At 38.5% G+C, this 21,366-nt stretch overlaps 1 protein-coding gene across 2 annotated transcripts in view; it reads right to left on the bottom strand.

Annotated features, from left to right (window-relative positions):
- Positions 1–200: 200 nt before the first annotated feature.
- Positions 201–21,366, bottom strand: part of LOC126272565 (alpha- and gamma-adaptin-binding protein p34-like) — a 75,830-nt gene continuing 54,664 nt past the window's right edge. The window contains exons 5-8 of one of the 2 annotated variants that reach the window (XM_049975487.1): positions 5,188–5,343; positions 4,984–5,105; positions 3,444–3,532; positions 201–1,738 (exon numbers count right to left, since the gene is read on the bottom strand). In XM_049975487.1, coding sequence (XP_049831444.1) covers positions 3,464–3,532; positions 4,984–5,105; positions 5,188–5,343 — 347 coding nt within the window. In that variant the 3' untranslated portion in view covers positions 201–1,738; positions 3,444–3,463. Of the gene's footprint in view, positions 1,739–3,443; positions 5,106–5,187; positions 5,344–21,366 lie in introns of both variants that reach the window. The other variant, XR_007549241.1, reaches the window with a different exon arrangement.

Raw genomic sequence — 21,366 nt, 5'->3', positions numbered from 1 at the left:
GTACGGCTATCTGTATCACTGAGGCACGCAAGCGTCCCCACCAAAGGTCCATGGTTCATGGGGAGGGTACAAAGTGTAAGATGTTAATAGATGTGTCAACACATCATAAATATTGTAACTGGTTCTTCATATGTCTTTAAGCACTGAAGATGGCCACACAGTGACCAAAATGTGGATATGCAATAAAAATTGTCTCCAACTGATTGCTGTACCCTAAACTACTTGAGGCACCAATGAATATGTTACATAAAGTCCAAGTGCACTGAAAACAGCATACACTAAGGTAAATTCCATCATAAAGCAAGAACAACGTAACAACGGTAATACAAAATAACACAGTATCATGATGCTCTAATGTACAAAACTTCTTTTATTCTGGCACAATCGAAGATGTGAGAAGCTGTCTACGATGACCATAATGGCATTCATTAACACTAGCATTTTGGCAAAACTGTAACAGCATACTAAGTGCTATATCTTACAGTGATGTCTAGGATAGCAAAAGTACAGACTAACTATAAGAATCTGTCCATATCATAATCAATAATATTTGTTTTTAATTTTATATTTTCATTATACACAAACAATAACTTCTACAGATCATTTTCCAATTGATATATTATAGAATCAATGATTTTACAAAATGTGACTGGCAATGACCAGACAGACATACAGTATCCTTCACAAAAAATAGCGTTTCAATTGAAATGAGACAACAGAGCAAGATAAGTTCTGAATCATGAAATTAGCTTTGAAACTAAGACTATAACATACAGCAACATGATACGCTTGTCACATACACTACAGCAGATTAATATTGCACAGATATAACTTCCCAATGCTCATGCTATTATATACTCCAAGCAAAACTGTCTTCTCAAGGATAAACTATTTACATGCTGATCACATGCACTTCCAGTTTTATTACACATCAGAATTCACTGCAGCAGAGTAACAAGGTTGTACCTCCCATAACGTGGTACAAAAGATAAATTGTCTCTTTTTACACTACATGCATATCATGTTTAAGTTTGCTAAATTTTCTAAAAATGCATTAAAAATGAAAAGCAATAATACACTATGTGAAACCAGATATTTACTGTATACACTGGTCTCTATGTTACCAAATTAAAGAGAAGAGTTTCCATTTCCTACTTTCATTAGGAATATGATATTCTAGAGCATTACAATTCAGTATTGAATTAAAACAAAAAATATCCTTTTTTATGTACAAGAAACAAGAGGGTATATCTCTGGATCACAAAACAAATATCAATGAAGTTATCAAGTCCAAAACTGCTTGGGAAAAATATTCAGTTTCTCAGGCAGTGATGATAGCACATGGGAAAACAACTACCAAATATTTATTTTAATTAAGTTTCATTCAAAGACACCAATAGCTCTTCGGCATAGGAGATTGGTACACAGGTGTTAATGTTTTCACACAGTTCCTTTACATATGACTAAAGTATAGTTCCTAGAAAAGATTTATATTGCTCCCAATAATATACTGCCCTATCAACATCATAATACAGATGTAATCGACTAGAAAACTTTTCTGCTTCCTCACATCAGTACTGATATGACAAAAGTGGTATAAATATAATACTCGGAGAAAGCTAAGAATCACAAGATATCCTCTCTGAAGAAATTTGGAACATCACGATTTCATATCAAACGTGGTTCTTCATTCGGAGAATGATTTGCAGTAATCACATCCTTGGATGAAACATCAACTCTGAAACAGAAAATAGAAAGCTTGAAATACAATCATATCATATAATTCAGAAAAAAATAAGAGGGGAGGGGAAGAGGAGACAGTACAGATGGACTTCTGAGGGGGGGGGGGGGGGGGGGGGGGGAATTATCTCAATAAAAGAAAATCTATGAGACAAAGTGTGCAGAGATAATAGAAAGCACTGAACAACCAAATTTCATTCTTTTCTCACAAATTGGACTACAAGCAAGGCAGTTCAGATATTTGATCTTGAATCACATACTGTCACTATTATAGAAAGAATAGGGATATGACACACATAATTTGCCACATTAAAAAGACTTTCATGAATAATAACCCATTTTTAAAACTAAATATCTAACACTTATTTGAAAGGAATGGTATAAATCACGCAGAAACAACAAATTTATTGAGTATCAGGGCAGTAGACTACCACAATCACATGTGGGGATAATGTCTAAGGTGATAAATTACACCAGAATGACATTCCCATCCTGGTGAGATGGTGATCCTACAAGTTAAACATTTTAAAGTCTAAATGCTTCCACACAGGGCTTAGGTCTCTGTGCCTTCATCTGAGAAAAAAATTGGGGTCAACATGTTTGATTGCTTTCCTACTTTCAACTAGACACTTGGTGCAGCAATTAGAGCCATTACTTATCACGCAGAATATTCTTGGTTCAAATCCCTACACTTAGTTTTTTTTTCAGGTGGATGTTTAGAGTATTTACTAAAACTGAAGATTAACATCTGGGGAATATTTAGAAGAAAGGGGACAGAGTTCTCACGAAATCATGTCAAGCATCGGTATCTGAGAAAGACTGTGCAATACTTCTGCTCCCACCATCATGTATCTCACCTGAGAATCAAGAGAATAAGATAAAGAAAAAAAGGGCACATCTAGAGTTGTATCAACAGTCATTTCCCTTTTGCTTACTATTCAATGGACAGAAAATTCTAATACTGGCCAAGCATTGCACAATGTCTTGCAAATTATACAGAGAGATGTAGATCCACTACTGTGACATACCACTGTTTCCCGATGGGGAAACAAATTTAATGATCATAAGGTACCATGTCTGAGGTTATTCCTGGCAGTAGATGACACACATCAGTGCCTAGAGTTTGTTATTGAAAAGTGCACTGCCACATATGGCTGGGCAGCTGTGTAAGCTGTATCAGTCCTTGGACCCATTACTATTGACAGCCAGGATGGTGCTAGCTTTTAACCATTACCACAGTTCACATTAACGGGCTGCTTAAATACACCAGTCATCTGATAGTCAATTACTACTCAGCAAGTATATGAAAGAACTGTATAAGCCTGCTACAAACCTTTTAGCGTTAACTCAGCCTTGTATAACATTTGTTCTTCGGAAGCCTACGCTTACATAAATATAAAGATTTAGCCAAAATGTTTAATACTTTGGCTTTCATGTTTTATGGGTCTCATTCTTTCTCTAAACAGGAAGCTTAACATAACTGTAATTAGTAGGTTATAAGAACTTATCATTTAAATTTCGAAAATTGACCAAAAGTAAAGTAATTTTTTTTATAGATGAATAGCATTAAAATATAACAATACAGATAAAACAGAAATTACAGTTTTAATTCTGATGTTTAAATAGTAGTTTCCTTACTATATATTATAAACATATTACAAAATACAACTACAACAGCAAATGAATATTCAAGCAAATATTACCTTGTCCCTTCTCATTTATTTCAGTTTGAACCAAGACCTGATAACTCATCATCATCTCCACCTATTGCTTTCCAAAATGCCATTACAACCTGTAAAATAATAAAGTAATTTTTATAATTCCATAAATTACAAATGCTGGACACCAGATATAATATATATGTTGAGGGGCCTATTCTTCACTGAAAGAACAATAACAAATGGAACTAAAATTGGAAAACAGTACATTATTCTGGAAACTGGTGAGAAATATTTAAACCCAAAAACTGATCCAACACTAACCATATGAGTAACGTTTCATAATAATATTGATTCCAGAAAATATCTGTGGCAGAAATGGTGACATTTACAAATCACTGGCCTTCAAATCCTATGATTACTTCCTCACATTGGGAAGTAACTTTGCACCCACCAAGCGACAACCAAACACAGATACATTATATTTACTCATAAAGACACTGTATGCACCACTAACAGATATTAATTTTAAAAATGCAGCCCCTAAGGATATTACAGGATGTATTAGGTCACTGAAACATAGCGATTCTGCTAGCTCTGACTGTTTTTCTAGCAGAATATTATAATCTTGAGCTGACTTGATAGGATTACCCTTAAACTATCTTTGTAATCAATCAATGACTCAAGGCATATTTTCAGACAGACTTCAGTAAGTTTTTATAACACTCACCAACAAAAGTAGAGATACGCAAACTACCTCTAATTACAGATCTATGTCACTGCTTCCAAGCTTCTCAAAGGTGCTTGATAAATCAGCCTATGACAGAATATTGACATATTTAATTGACCAGAACTTGTTAATTGCCTCTTGGCTTGCCCTTCGTAAAGGATTCTTCACAAGTACAAACCTCCCAAAAGTGCAAGCAGAACTGAAATAGAAAAACTATTCTGTCAACACATTCTATAATCTTACGAAAGCCTGTGTTTGTTTGGATAAAATTATATCTAGTAAACTAGAGTCTCAAAATGACTCATATTATGCCATTTTAAACCAGAGATAATGGCCACACACTAACTGGAACACACTCTGCCAAATTCCTTGTCCAGCTGAATAACACAAATGGATCAAACACAGATAAAATAATTAAAAGTTCAATTTTGGGATAGAAGCATCTCTCCTAGCGTTGACCTAAAGACAAGAATATTGGCGTCATTTACAGATATTCACTTCCTGTAGTATTTTGGAATTATTTACTCTGATGGTGCACCTAAAGTAAATTAAGTGTTTATTCAGCAGAAGCAAGCAGTAATAATATTGTGTAAAGTAGATAACTGCACATCTTGCAAACAAGGCTTCAATGAGCCACAGTCAGCTCCTTTACCACTTCAAAGTGCCTAAACGCTTTGCTACAATGCTCGAGTTCTTGCACCCATTGGAAAAGGAGTACACAACAAAATGGTAATGACAGATTCAAGTGAATGCCAAATTTGAATCTCAGACTGGCATCAAGTTTTAATGCATTGTGGATACACAAAAGAGAAAACACAATATGATGAAACAAACATTTATTTCCAATAAACACACCTGTTCAGCACAAGCTCTTCTTTGGTCACTTGGAAGTTTAGACACTCGCTCCTTCATTGTACACAGTTGTTCAAATAAAGAAGAGAAACCTGCTACACCACCACTATCACCAAGTAACTCATCTGCAACAGAAACATAAAGCTACAGAGAATATTTTAGCTACAAACAGTGACAAAGAAAAATACCCCACAGATGACTATTTACCTATTCGTTCCTCTGTACATGTAGCTGCAAAGAAAGAACTGTTATCAAGAGTAGACCCCTGGTCTGCATCCTCATCACTGTTGCCATTTGTGGGTGTTGTGGGAGCATTACCCACTAACATTGATTGGACTGTTCGAGATAGCTGCTGGGGCTTACCTGCAAAACAACTGCACTTTAGTAAAGAACAATTGAAGAAAGGTGTGTAAGTCTTCAATGTTAGTATTGTTAAAGCAGAAAAATAAAAACCTCTAAATACAAAAAGGAGAAATTAACAACTATTTAATAATGTGACATCCAACAGGAATAAGAAATAACTTATAACATGATAACTATTATTACTATGTGTTGTTTGTAGCGCTAAAGAATTATTTACACATTTATTCCATTACAAATTATTAGTTTTAGAAGTAAGCAATTTAATTCAAATAATAACCTACATTACAAAATGCACACTCAATGTGAGAGATACAGGAGATAGGCAAAATAATGTGAACAGTGGTAGTAATGGGATGGTTGCGTTTGACGGTCAACAACACAGGTAAGACACGTGTCATGCTGGACTCTGCATGTTCAGTACGGACTAGACATCAGTTCAGGTTGTTTATGAGTAGTGCACACTTCGTATTTCCATTCAGAGGTCAAGATAGATGTGTAATGAAAGACCTAACAGAGTTTCAAAGAGGACAGATAGTGGGTGCCCGGTTAGCTGGAGCGTCAGTAACCAATGCCGCCAACTCATTGAATGTTCAAGAGTAACTGTTCCAATAGTCATCATAGCCTACACAAAACATGGAAAGACATCATCATGTAAATGTAATAGTGGGCACTAATGAAAACTAAATGACTGAGAGTGTCGTCCATGATAACTATTATTACTGTGTGTTGTTTCTAGCACTGAAGAATTATTTACACACGAATTGTGTCAAAACAATACAAAACTACATCGGCTAAAGTGACTGCATAGCTCAATACCCTTCTTCGAGACCCCATATCTATTGGCACTCGTCGCCGAGGACTCCATAAAATGAATATTCATGGACAAGCTGCTACATCGAAACCATTATTGATGACAAACAATATAAAGAAGTGTAAAATATGGTGTCAGGAGCATAAATCCTTAACAGCTGATCAGTGCAAACACGTCATATGATCCAACGAGTCAATGTTTTTGTTATTTCCACATCGGGCCTGGTTTACATCTGGAGAAAGCCAAAAGAAGCCTAGCATTCTGACTACCCGATTCCAACAGTTAAGCATGGAGATGGAAGTGTGATGGTGTGGGTATCCATATCACGGTATTCTGCTGGTCACATCATTACTCTCAAAGGCCTTTTTACAGCCAACAATTATGTGAACATTTTAGGTGATCAGGTGCATCCCATGATTCAAATATTGTTCCCAACAATGATGCCACATTTCAGGACAATAATACACCAATCCACACAGTCAAAACAGTACAATCGTGGTATGAGGAGCATGCAACTGAACTGCAGCGTCTTCACAGCCTGAACAGTCCCTAGACTTCAACATTATCGAATCCTTGTGGGCGGCATTGGAGCACAGACTCCTGAGCAGATTTCCATCTCCCTCGTCACTACAGGAGTTAGAAGAGGTTGTGATTGAAGAGTGGCGTTAACGTTCCACTGGAGACTATACAATCATTATATGCCTGTATTCCCAGAAGAATCGCAGCTGTATTACCAGCAAATGTGGGTCCAACCCCTTATTAGTAAACCATTTGCAACTAAGTACAGGTGTCCGCATTATTTTGCCTATCCCCTGTAATTACTCATAAAAGAAACACAAATAACAATCAGAAAAATACATTAATAATTATAAAAATATACAGCTACATATCGACATAATCATCATTCTATTACAGACAATTTCAACTGCCTGAACAACTTGTCCAAAAAACGCACAAAATACAAAGATGTCTGCAGCTCCTTAATTTCCTCTTATTACTGAAAAGTGACATTTCTAAAAGTGCAACAGGAGTTAGTCATCACCTAGTATAAGTTATAATTAAAGTAGCAATCACCAAACATTTCCCATGTAATTTTTTTTATATTGATTACGATAAAATATAGTATGTATAGTATGTATTGTCGCATTCAAAACAAATTCTTTATATCAAAACCACAACTGCACACTGCATTACTGGGGTGTATCATGAAAGACTCATACTAAGCAGCCACTTTACAGAGTGTGAGAAAGTGTATTTATTACAGCTGTATGATTTACCTCCTTTCATGTGTCATCACAAATGGAGAGAAGAACAGACAGCCTGCATATCCTTAGCAGTCTTCCAACGAATGTCGGGCATTTGGTTTATTACAACCAGGTTTAAGTAGTCATTCGACTTTGGGTCACCCAGGACAGTTGCATTAAAAACAAATTTTTGTGGTTGGTATGGTTTCCATGTCATTTACTGGTGATAGTATAATCATACAGTGATGGGTCTTTCTGTCCATTTATTCACAATGCATTACGTTTATTTATACTGAGGGTCAACTGGCAGGCCCTGCAACAAATGGCGACCCTCTGTAGGTCTTTTTCCTGGATTTCAATATAGTTTTCTGAGATTGCGTCTTCTGAATTTACTTTATGTAAATAGCCTCCCCCTCCCCCAACAATCCATGGACCTTGCCGTTGGTGGGGAGGCTTGTGCCCTCAGTGGTACAGATAACCGTACCATAGATACAACCACAATGGAGGGGTATCTGTTGAGAGTCTAGACAAACTTGTGGTTCCTGAAAAGGGGCAGCAGCCTTTTCACTAGTTACAGGGGCAACAGTCTGGATGATTGACTGATCTGGCCTTGTAACATAAACCAAAATGGCCTTGCTGTGATGGTACTGCAAACAGCTGAATGCAAGGGGAAACAACAGCCGTAATTTTTCCAGAGGACATGCAGCTCTACTACATGGTTAAATGACGACGGAACCCTCTTGGGTAAAATATTCCAGGGGTAAAATAGTGCCCCATCCGTATGGGGACTGCTGAAGTGGACATGGTCCTCAGTAGAAACAAAACTGGCGTCCTACAGATCAGAGTTTGGAATGTCAGACCCTTAAATGGTCATGTAGATTAGAAAATTTAAAAATGGAGATGGATAAGTTAAAGTTAGATATAGTGGGAACTAGTGAAGTTCGGTGGCAGGAGAAACACGACTTCTGGTCAGGTGACTAAAGTTGTTGTTGTTGTTGTTGTTGTGGTCTTCAGTCCTGAGACTGGTTTGATGCAGCTCTCTCTCCATGCTACTCTATCCTGTGCAAGCTCCTTCATCTCCCAGTACCTACTGCAACCTACATCCTTCGGTATCTGTTTAGTGTATTCATCTCTTGGTCTCCCTCTACAATTTTTTCCCTCCACGCTGCCCTCCAATACTAAATTGGTGATCCGTTGAAGCCTCAGAACATGTCCTAAAAAACCAATCCCTTCTTCTAGTCAAGTTGTGCCACAAACTTCTCTGCTCCCCAATCCTACTCAATACCTCCTCATTAGTTATATGATCTACCCATCTAATCTTCAGCATTCTTCTGTAGCACCACATTTCTCTTCTTCTCCAAACTAGTTATCGTGCATGTTTCACTCCCATACATGGCTACACTCCAGACAAATACTTTCATTATGACTTCCTGACACTTAAATCTATACTCGATGTTAACAAATCTCTCTTCTTCAGAAACGCTTTCCTTGCCATTGCCAGTGTACATTTTATATCCTCTCTACTTCTATCATCATCAGTTATTTTGCTCCCCAAATAGCAAAACTCCTTTACTACTTTAAGCATATCATTTCCTAATCTAATTCCCTCAGCATCACCCGACTTAATTCGAGTACATTCCATTATCCTCGTTTTGCTTTTGTTGATGTTCATCTTATATACTCCTCTCAAGACACTGTCCATTCCATTCAACTGCTCTTCCAAGTCCTTTGCTGTCTCTGACACAATTACAATGTCATCGGCGAACCTCAACATTTTTATTTCCTCTCCATGGATTTTAATACCTACTTCGAATTTTTCTTTTGTTTCCTTAACTGCTTGCTCAATATACAGATTGAATAACATTGGGGAGAGGCTACAACCCTGTCTCACTCCCTTCCCAACAACTGCTTCCCTTTCATGTACTTCGACTCTTATAACAGCCATCTGGTTTCTGTACAAATTGTAAATAGCCCTTCACTCCCTTTATTTTACCCCTGCCACCTTCAGAATTTCAAAGAGAGTGTTCCAGTCAACATTGTCAAAAGATTTCTCTAAGTCTACAAATGCTAGAAACATAGGTTTGCCTTTCCTTAATCTAGCTTCTAAGATAAGTCGTAGGGTCAGTATTGCCTCACGTGTTCCGATATTTCTACGGAATGCAAACTGATCTTCCCCAAGGTCAGCTTCTACTAGTTTTTCCATCCGTCTGTAAAGAATTCGCGTTAGTATCCTGCAGCCGTGACTTATTAAACGGATAGTTCGGAAATTTTCACATCTGTCAACACCTGCTTTCTTTGGAATTGGAATTATTATATTCTTCTTGAAGTCTGAGGGTATTTTGCCTGTCTCATACATGTTGGTCACCAGATGGTAGAGTTTTGTCAGGACTGGCTCTCCCAAGACTGTCAGTAGTTCTAACGGAATGTTGTCTACTCCCGGGGCCTTGTTTCGACTCAGATCTTTCATTGCTCTGTCAAACTCTTCACGCAGTATCATATCTCCCATTTCATCTTCAACTACACCCTCTTCCATTTCCATAATATTGTCCTCAAGTACATCACCCTTGTATAGATCCTCTATATACTCCTTCCACCTTTCTGCTTTCCCTTCTTTGCTTAGAACTGGGTTTCCATCTGAGCTCTTGATATTCATACAAGTGGCTCTCTTTTTTCCAAAGGTCTCTTTAATTTTCCTATAGGCAGTATTTATCTTACTCCTAGTGAGATAACCCTCTACATCCTTATATTTGTCCTCTAGCCATCCCTGCTTAGCCATTTTGCACTTCCTGTCGATCTCATTTTTGAGACTTTTGTATTCCTTTTTGCCTCCTTCATTTACTGCATTTTTATATTTTCTCCTTTCATCAATTAAATTCAATATGTCTTCTGTTATCCAGGGGTTTCTACTGACCCTCATCTTTTTACCTACTTGATCCTCTGCTGCCTTCACTACTTCATCCCTCAAAGCTACCCATCCTTCCTCTACTGTATTTCTTTCCCCCATTCTTGTCAACTGTTCCCTTATGCTCTCCCTGAAACTCTGTACAACCTCTGGTTTAGTCAGTTTATCCAGGTCCCATCACCTTAAATTACCACCTTTTCGTAGTTTCTTCAGTTTTAATCTACAGGTCATAACCAAAAAATTGTGGTCAGAGTCCACATCTGCCCCTGGAAATGTCTTACAATTTAAAACCTGGTTCCTAAATCTCTGTCTTACCATTATATAATCTATCTGAAACCTGTCCGTATCTCCAGACTTCTTCCATGTATACAATCTTCTTTTATGATTCTTGAACCAAGTGTTAGCTATGATTAAGTTGTGCTCTGTGCAAAATTCTACCAGACGGCTTCCTCTTTCATTTCTTACCCCCAATCCATATTCACCTACTACGTTTCCTTCTCTCCCTTTTCCTACTCTCGAATTCCAGTCACCCATGACTATTAAATTTTCGTCTCCCTTCACTATATGAATAATTTTTTTATTTCATCATACATTTCTTCAATTTCTTCATCATCTGCAGAACTTGTTGGCATGTAAACTTGTACTACTGTGGTAGGTGTGGGCTTCGTATCTATCTTGGCCACAATAATGCGTTCACTGTGCTGTTTGTAGTAGCTTACCCGCATTCCTATTTTCCGCCCGGAGATCCGAATGGGGGACTATTTTACCTCCGGAATATTTTACCCAAGTGGACGCCATCATCATTTAACCATACAGTAAAGCTGCATGCCCTCGGGATAAATTACGGCTGTAGTTTCCGCCTTGCTTTCAGCCGTTCGCAGTACCAGCACAGCAAGGCCGTTTTGGTTAGTGTTACAAGGTCAGATCAGTCAATCATTCAGACGGTTGCCCCTGCAACTACTAAAAAGGCTGCTGCCCCTCTTCAGAAACCACACATTTGTCTGGCCTCTCAACAGATACTCCTCCGTTGTGGTTGCTTCTACGGTACGGCTATCTGTATCACTGAGGCATGCAAGCCTCCCCACCAACGGCAAGGTCCGTGGTTCATGGGGGGAGGGACTAGAGTTATAAATACAAAATAAAATAGGGGTAATGAAGGAGTAGGTTTAATAAAAAAATATAGGAATGTGGATAAACTACTATGAACAGCATAGTGAACACAATATTGTAACCAAGATAGACACAAAGTCCACACCCATCAAAGTAGTACAATTTTATATGCCAACTGGCTTTCCAGATGACGAGGAGATTGATGAAATGTATGATGAGATAAAAGAAAGTATCCAGATAATAAACGGAGACAAAAATTTAATTGTCACGAGAGACTGGAAGAGAGGGAAAGTAGTACGTGAATACGGACGGGGGGGAAAGGAATGGAAGAGGAAGTCATCTGGTAAAATTCTGCACAGAGCATAATTTAATCATACCTAACACTTTATATAAGAATCTTGAAAGAAGGCTTTATATGTGGAAGAGACTTGGAGACACCAGAAGGTTTCAGAATGATTATACACTGGTTAGAAGAGATTTGGGCACCAGATTTTAAATTGTAAGATATTTCCAGAGGCAGATGTGGATTCTGACCACTATTTATTGGTTATGATTAAAACTAAAGAAATTGCAAAAGGAGGGAATTTAAGGAGCTGAGATATGGATAAACAGAAAGAATCAGGGGTTGTAGAGAGTTTCAGAGGGAGTATTAGGGAACAACTGGCAAGAACAGGGGAAAGGAATACGGTAGAAGAAGAATTGGTAGCTGTAATAGATGAAATAGTAAAGGCAGCAGAGGATCAAATAGGTAAAAAGACAAGAGCTAGTAGAAATCCTTGGGTAACACAAAATATATTGAATTTAATCGGTGAAAGGAGAAAATATAAAAATGAGAGAAATGAGCGGACGAAGGGGAACATAAATGTCTAGAAAATGAGACTGACAGGAAGTGCAAAATGACTAAGCAGGAATGGCTAGACGAAAAATGAAAGGATGCAGAAGCTATATCACTACTAAGGGAAATATAAGATACTGCCTACAGGAAAATTAAAGAATCCTTCCGAGAAAAGAGAACCACCGTGCATGAACATCAAGAGCTCAGATGGAAAACCAGTCCTAAGAAAAGAAGGGAAAGCAGAAAGATGAAAGGAGTATATAGAGGATCTATACAAGGCAAATGCCCTTGAGGACAATATTATGAAAATGGAAGAGGACATCGAGGAAGAAGAGGAGGAGGAGGATATGATACTGCATGAAGAATTTGACAAATCACTGAAAGACCTAAGTCGATACAAGGCCCCGGGTGTAGACAACATTCAATCAGAACTATTATAGCCTTGGGAGAGAGCCATGACAAAACTCTTTCATCTGGTGAGCAAGATGTACGAGACTGGCGAAACATCCACAGACTTCAAAAATAATGTAATAATACCAATCCCAAAGAAAGCAGGCACTGACAGGTGTGAAAATTACAGAACTATCAGTTTTATAAGTCGCAGCTGCAAAATACTAACAGGAATCCATTACACAAGAATGGAAAAACTCGCAGAAGCTGACCTCAGGGAAGATCAGTTTGGATTCTGAAGAAATATAGGAACACGCAAGGCAATACTGGCCCTACAACTTCTCATAGAAGATAGGTTAAGGAAAGGCAAACCTACATTTACAGCATGTATGGCCTTAAAGAAAGCTTTTGACAATGTTGACCAGAACCCTCTCTTTTATATTCTGGAAGGTGGCAGCTGTAAAATACAGAGAGCAAAAGGCTATTCACAATCACACAGAAACCAGATGACAGTTTTAAGAGTCAAGGGATATAAAAGAACAGCAATGGTTAAGAAGGAAGTGAGACAGGGTTGTAGCCTATCACTGATGTTATTCACCTGTATATTGAGCAAGCAGTAAAGGAAACAAAAGACAAATTTGGATTATGAATTAAAGTCCAGAGAGAAGAAACAAAAACTTTGAAGATCGCTGATGGCATTGTAATCCTCTCACGGGCAGCAAAGGACTTGGAAGAGCAGTAAAGATGAACATCAATAACAGTAAAATGATGATAATGGAATGTAGTCAAATTAAAACGAGTGATGCTGAGGGAATTATATTATGAAATGAGACACTTAAAGTAGTAATGAGTTTTTTTGTGTTTGAGGAGCAAAATACGAGGGTTGGAACTTTAATAGTGGTAACTATTTATTTATAACTTGTACAAAATAGATACATGTTTCAAAGTTTTACTGACCTTCAAAGTAGTCACCAGCATTGTGCATAACTCGTTGGCAGCGATGTGGAAGTCGTACGATACTCTTAGCAGAGCCAGTAGTGTTAACAGCTCGAGTGGTGTAGACTAATACCCGACAAACTTGTAGTAGTTCTGAAGTGAATACCGTGAAGTGTTTCCTTCAGTTTAGAAATCGAGTTGAACTGAATGAGGACTTAAGTCAGGGTAGTGCAGTAGCTGGTATAGCACTTAGCGGCCCCATCAGTCAAACAAATCAGTAACAGCTTGCATCCACACACTGTCCTGCAAAATGAAGTTCAGATCCTGCAAAAAGTGTCACCACTTTCTATATGCTGTTCATTTTTGGAACACAACCTACGACCAGATTAGAGACAGAAGTGATGACACTTTTTGCAGGACCTGACCATCATTTTGTAGGGCAATGCTGAAGCATGTACAGTGCAAGCTGTTACTGATTTGTTTGACTGTTGGGGCTGCTAAGTGCTATACCACCTACTGCACTCCCCTGACTTAAGCCTTCGTGAGTTCAGCTCGATTTCTAAACTGAAGGAAACACTTCATGGCATTCACTTCAGAACTGCTAGAAATTCGTGAGGCAATAGACCGTGTCGCTCGAACTGTCAACACAACTGGCACTGCTACGACTTCCACATCACTGGCAAGGGGTATACACAATGCTGGAGACTGCCCTGAAGGTCAGTAAAACTTTGAAGCTCCTATCTATTTTGTATGAGACGTTCCAACCCTCGTAACTGATGATGGTCGAAGTAGAGAGGATATAAAAGGTAGACTGGCAAGAAAAATGTTTCTGAAGAAGAGAAATTAGTTAACATTAAGTACAGGTTTGTCAGGAACGCCTTCCTGAAAGTATTTGTATGGAAAGTAGCCATATATGGAAGTCAAACATGGGCAATAAACTGTTAAGACAAGAAGAGAACAGAAGCTTTTGAAATGTGGTGCTACAGAAGAATGCTGAAGATTAGAGGGATAGATCACACAACAAATGAGGAGGTAGTGAATAGAATTGGGGAGAAAATAATTTTGTAGTACAACCTGAATAAAAGAAGGGATCGGTAGGTAGGACATGTTCTGAGGCATCAAGGGATCACCAATTTAGTATTGGAGGGAAGCGTTTGGCATAAAAATCGTAGAGCGAAACCAAAAGATGAATACAGTAAACAGATTCAGAGATATGTGGGCTGCGGTAGTTACTCGGAGATGAAGAGGTATGCAAAGGGAAGAGTAGCTTGGAGTTCTGCATCAAACCAGTCTTCGAACTAAAGACAACAACAACAACAACAACAAGAACAACAACAAAACTTCCGACATTATCCAGTGATTCTTAATGGCACTATAATGCTCTCTTGGAACACTTCCATAGTTAATTTACCATCAGAATGTCTGTCGTTCTATCTGCTATGAAATGATGACTCAGTCATAAATCTGGTCCATCAGTCGGTAAACTTGTATTTTGTTCACCATGCGATCAGTTTGGAAGACCAGCAGAAGTCTGGGAACACATTAGCAATCTGGACAGTGACTGTCACCTAATTTCACAGAGGTTTTTGTTCAAGAAGATCATGATATACAAGCCTAACAATGTTCCACAATTCTACGACGACATCAGTGATGTAGGCATATGATTATATGCACATCTGTCTCATTCCTTGGTACATTTTTTTGTTCAAGTGACCTATTGTTAACTGCTGCTAGAAGAGGAGCCTGTTCTTTCACATAATCTGAATATAACAGTACTGGTATTCGCATAGTCCAGGTGTCTTTCCTGTGCTGAATGACTGTAGCCAATTTCCTATACTCCAATCACTTATTTCAATATCTGTTGTTTTAGCACTCGTGTAACAATTCAAATGAAGAAGTAAATAAAATAGAAAGAAACTTCCACATGGGAAAAATATATTAAAAACAAAGATTCCAAGACTTACCAAGCGGGAAAGCGCCGGCAGACAGGCACAATGAACAAAACACACACACAGAATTACTAGCTTTCACAACCGATGGTTGCTTCTTCAGGAAGGAGAGGGAAAGACGAAAGGATGTGGGTTTTAAGGGAGAGGGTAAGGAGTCATTCCAATCCCGGGAGCGGAAAGACTTACCTTAGGGGAAAAAAAGACAGGTGTACACTCGCGCGCACACACACACACACACACACACACACACACACACACACACACACACACACACACACACACACACACACACACACATCCACTTGCACTCGCGCGCGCGCGCGCGCGCGAGCGAGAGAGTGTACACCTGTCTTTTTTTCCCCTAAGGGAAGTCTTTCCGCTCCCGGGATTGGAATGACTCCTTACCCTCTCCCTTAAAACCCACATCCTTTCGTCTTTCCCTCTCCTTCCTGAAGAAGCAACCATCGGTTGCGGAAGCTAGTAATTCTGTGTGTGTGTTTGTGTGTTTTGTTCATTGTGCCTGTCTGCCGGCACTTTCCCGCTTGGTAAGTCTTGGAATCTTGGTTTTTAATATAATTCAAATGAAGAACTATACAATGATCTCCTGCAGCAAAACACTTTTGGAAGACCAAATTCAGTATTTAAGCCTTCTGTCAATTACCTTCTGTGCAGGTCCCAGTATGGTAACTAAGCATCGGAACAGGTGATTTTATCCATTTACTGGCTTTATACAAGATCAAAATTTCTTACAATTTTTTACTCGATTGATCTGCAAAATTTTACTCAAGAATTTATTGAATACTTCTCACAGTGTTGTCGTTACTCTCGCTTCATTCAGTTGTGTGCAAGGCTGTGGTATCCCCTGGTATCCACCATTGTGCAGACATGTACTGTAGACTGCCGCCTCTACAGGCCATAGTCAATACTACTGGAAGAGATGCAAACCAAACAGTACAACCACAACCTAAGCACACCATGATTACAATAAGCTTTAAAGGAACTGTGTTAAGTTGCATGGCAACTTTATTTATTCACTGATGATTAGTTTCAGACTGCTCGACCATGCTCTTCCATGTACATAAGTATTGCATTACAAGGCACAAAACATGTAAACATTGCACTACACCACATAGGATCAACCCAAGAGCACTGCTTCATGTCAAAGGACTTACACTTTGGGTAACTATGTATCATTTTCCCTTCAGCCTTAAGCATTTCTAATGGAACACAGCTTCTACCACCATACCTTTATTCACATCTCAAATGCCTTTATACACCTCATCTGGTATCCCAGACGGTTATTTAGTGTCATTCTTCTTATTATTAACTACCTGTATTTCTGATTGATCCTTTGAACTACACAGGTCATTCAAAATTCCTATTACAGGCTTCTAGGGGTCGTAGGGCGGCTTAGTAGATGAAGTTTTGAAAAGGAACACTTGTCTGGAAATGTATCATTTGGATTAAAATCAATTTGAAGACTGGATCACATTCAAATCTCCCACTCGATAGTGTGCACGAGCTAATAAAAGGACACCATTGCCGGTCCCTGCTATAATTATGAATCACATAAAGCCTTCATCTGGCTACAACAATGGATGGAAGAAATTGATAGGTACGAAACTAGAACGGCTGGCTCAGACACGCTGCACTCTTTAACTTCAAAGAAGATGTCCTTCGTCATGTAGAAGAGAACAAAAGGACAATTACACAAAATATCGCTCAGGTCATGTGCTTCTTGAGCACGCAGGTCAGAGCTCACTGTCTCTGTTGTGTACTGTGAAATGGGAGATTTCAAAGTCATCCAATCCTCAAATTGATTTTACATCCAAACGGTATACAGGGTGATTCAAAAAGAATACCACAACTTTAGGAATTTAAAACTCTGCAACGACAAAAGGCAGAGTTAAACACTATCTGTCGGCGAATTAAGGGAGCTATAAAGTTTCATTTAGTTATACATTTGTTCACTTGAGGCGCTGTTGACTAGGCTTCAGCGTCAGTTGATGCTAAGATGGCGACCGCTCAACAGAAAGCTTTTTGTGTTCTTGAGTACGGCAGAAGTGAATCAACGACAGTTGTTCAGCGTGCATTTCGAACGAAGTATGGTGTTAAACCGCCTGATAGGTTGGTATAAACAGTTTACAGAGAATGGGTGTTTGTGCAAAGGGAAAAGTTCTGTACAGCCGGGAACGAGTGATGAAAATGTAGCACGCATCCAGCAAGCATTTGTTCGCAGCCCAGTAAAATCGACTCGCAGAGCTAGCAGAGAGCTGCAAATTCCACAATCAACTGTATGGAGAGTCCTACGAAAAAGGTTAGTTATGAAACTTTATCGTCTCAAATTGGTTCAAGCACTGTCTGCAGCTGATAAGCATCCCGTGACAGAGCACTTCATGACTGGCCTCCAAGAAGCCCTGATCTTACCCCCTGCGATTTTTTTTTATGGGGGTATGTTAAGGATATGGTGTTTTGGCCACCTCTCCCAGCCACTATTGATGTTTTGAAACGAGAAATAACAGCAGCTATCCAAACTGTTACACCTGATATGCTACAGAGAGTGTGGAACGAGTTGGAGTATCGGGTTGATATTGCTCGAGTGTCTGGAGGGGGCCATATTGAACATCTCTGAACTTGTTTTTGAGTGAAAAAAAAAACTTTTTAAATACTCTTTGTAATGATGTATAACAGAAGGTTATATTATGTTTCTTTCATTAAATACTCATTTTTAAAGGTGTGGTATTCTTTTTGAATCACCCTGTATTTCCGGACAAGGGTTTCTGATCTTCATCTAAGTCCCCTCTAGAATCCCTAGAAGCCTGTAGCAGGAATTTTGAATCACCCTGGATAAAATTCAAAAAATCTTAGAATGTCTGTATAATTTTATCTCTGTTGTTAGTTAGTTTGCCATCTGCTATCTTAATTGCTAAAATGTGGCATCTATCCAATGAGAGTATGTTTTGTTTTCTTCATACTCTTACTGTTTTAAATTGTATCTTCTCATATCCTCTTGGACATACTTCTGAATATTTTTAGCATGGTGCAGCAGAGTCAGCAACTGTAAAATGTAATTATATTAAATCTCAGCCTCCAGTTGCATAAGCAAAGGAATTTTACCTAGGTTTCGACTATAATAATGTAGCCTTCTTCAGAAACGTCACAATATAAAATAAATTAAAACATGCCAGATATTGGGCTTGTCAAACATAAAATGTTAGTACTACAACACATAGTCATAAGACTGCGTCACTTCTACTAGTGTTTTACTGGGTTTAAGTCTGTATTACTCCGCACGGTCATGCGAGCGACCACCATCTGAGCTCGCTGCATTGCTGCCCACGGCACCCAGTTACAACTAAGTGCCCGCAGCCCACCTGTCTGGCCTGTTGGTGTGCCCTATCGACAAACACTAGTAGAAGTGACGCAGTCTTATGACTATCTACTGTAGTACTTACATTTTAAGTTTGAAAAGGCCAATATCTGGCATGTTTTAATTTATTTTATATTGTGACATTTCTGAAGAAGGCTACATTATTATAGTTGAAACCTAGGTAAAGTTTCTTTGCTTATGCAACTGGAGGCTGAAATTTAATATATTTCTGAATAATACTGTTTAATTCAACAAAATCTAGCAAGTCCTTTATGTCTGGTTTTCCTAAAACTCTCATCTTCTCTTTAATAGCTTCCTTGCTCCATCCAAGATTTTCTTTTCTTTTGATTTCATCCCCTGCACCATCTTTGTTGCTACGTATTATGCTATTGTTTTCTATGGGAAAATTTCTTTCTCACATAATGTTTTTAATGTTCATCACATATTTTCCCCTCTTATGTGATTAACATTATGCAAAAAATTCATGTGATGAACACTAGACAGAAGACTGACACCCTGACAAAACAAAACTAGAGGCTGATTTGATAACTGCAGTGCTTTCCTAGGCCATGGTCCTACTGGAGGCAGTATGCCCTTGCCTTCTTCCAAGCTTTGAGTTGACTTAGCAAACCAGTTATAGATACACCCCCCCCCCCCCCCCCCCACACACACACACACAGTTTAACGTGCAACTTGGTATTTTTCTCATTAGCAACACCAGAGGAGAAACAAGGAATTAGCGAAAAGAAGAGGAGGAAGAAAATCAATATTGTCCTAATGAAAGACAAACTCTGACCTCTGGGATCACTAGCCTGGACTGACTGATTTATTTATTTGAGATACATATTCCATAGATCCAGTATGGCGTGATTACGCATGGATGTGGGACGAATCAAAGCAGATACAATACAGATATCATACAATACAATACAATACAATACAAACTGTTAAATTACACATGGTAGATGAATGATTCAAAACTGGTACAATACAATAATATAATAGAGATAATAAACAATACAATACAAAAATACAATAGTCATAAAAAATAATATAGATACAATGAAAAAAGAAATAATCTGAGTTACTACTCAAATAATTTATCTCTGCTGAAGAATCCATCTAAAGAGTAGAAACATTTTTGCAGCAGGTATTCCTTTAACTTTTTTTTTAATAGTGTTTTATTTTCTTTTAGACACTTTATATCACTCGGGAGTGCGTTAAAAGATTTTTGTACTTGTGTACTTTACCCCTTTTTGTACCAGAGACAGATGTTTCCATTCACAGTGCATATCACCTTTCTGTCTTGTGTTATAATTATGGTATGCCTCATTTGTTTCATATTTAGAGGAATTGAGAAGTGTGAAAACCATGATTGAGAGGAGCTATTGTGAGGTAGTGGTTAATATACCTAACTGTTTAAAAAGATTGTGATATGAGGTTCTTGGAGGAGCACTAGATATAATTCGGACAACTTTTTTCTAGATTACAATTTTTAATATGGTGAGTTGCCCCAAAAGATTATTCTATAGCACACATCACTGAATGAAGGTAGCCAAAATATGCAGACTTTGATACATTGCTGCCTCCAATTTTGGAGATTATTCGGATGGCAAATGTTGCTGAGCTAAGCTTTTTTAATGTTTGCTATATGTGGAACTCCCAGTTGAGCCAGTTATGTATGTGAACGCCTAGGAACTTTGTGCACTGAACGCTCTGTAACTGTTGACTCTTGTGTGCAACGTTAATCTCTTCTGGGCTTATGTAACTGGATTGGAACTGCATGTAATTTGTTTTATTGAAATTTACTGCTATAGAATTTTCTGTGAACCAGTTCAGAGCATTTGCAAGTGCTTGGTTGGCATTTAACTCTATGTCAGTGGAGGTTTTGCTGGCTGTCACTATACTTGTGTCATCTGCAAACATTGTGATATTGCTAGCACTGTTTGAGGACACGGGTAGGTCATTTTTTGTGTACATAGTTCCGCGTAGTCAGCGCGTACAGAACATTCCCACTAGAGCGCACCCCGCTAAGCACAACAGCGCAGGCGCAGCGCTCATCCATCTCCGCACTACGACACGGCGCTGCCTTAGAGACAGACCAAATTCTGCTTCCACCAATCAGCATATTAACATGTAACGCAGACAATGAGATTGCTGCTAACATAGAACCTTTTCTCCTCGCGGATCACACTCGCGCAGTGATACCTGAACGAGCGAGGTATTATAACAAGTGTACAGACCTCCGATTAGTCAGTCTGCATTTGTCTGCACCAGTCTACAGTCAAGTTTGAGTCTGCACCTAATAAGATTACCATATTCCTGTACATATCCATGAAGATAAATGTATAGACACTTTGTCAAGTATCAGAGATATGTGAGAATAAGATTAACATACCAAGACCAAAGGAACTTCAGATTGTCAATTGTAAATAGCATCCAGAATCAAGTTACGTAATGTTTGTGTTTGTTATTA

The sequence above is a fragment of the Schistocerca gregaria genome, chromosome 5 (genome assembly GCF_023897955.1).
Source record: "Schistocerca gregaria isolate iqSchGreg1 chromosome 5, iqSchGreg1.2, whole genome shotgun sequence".
NCBI lineage: Eukaryota > Metazoa > Arthropoda > Insecta > Orthoptera > Acrididae > Schistocerca > Schistocerca gregaria.
This window is presented reverse-complemented; position numbering and strand designations above follow the sequence as displayed.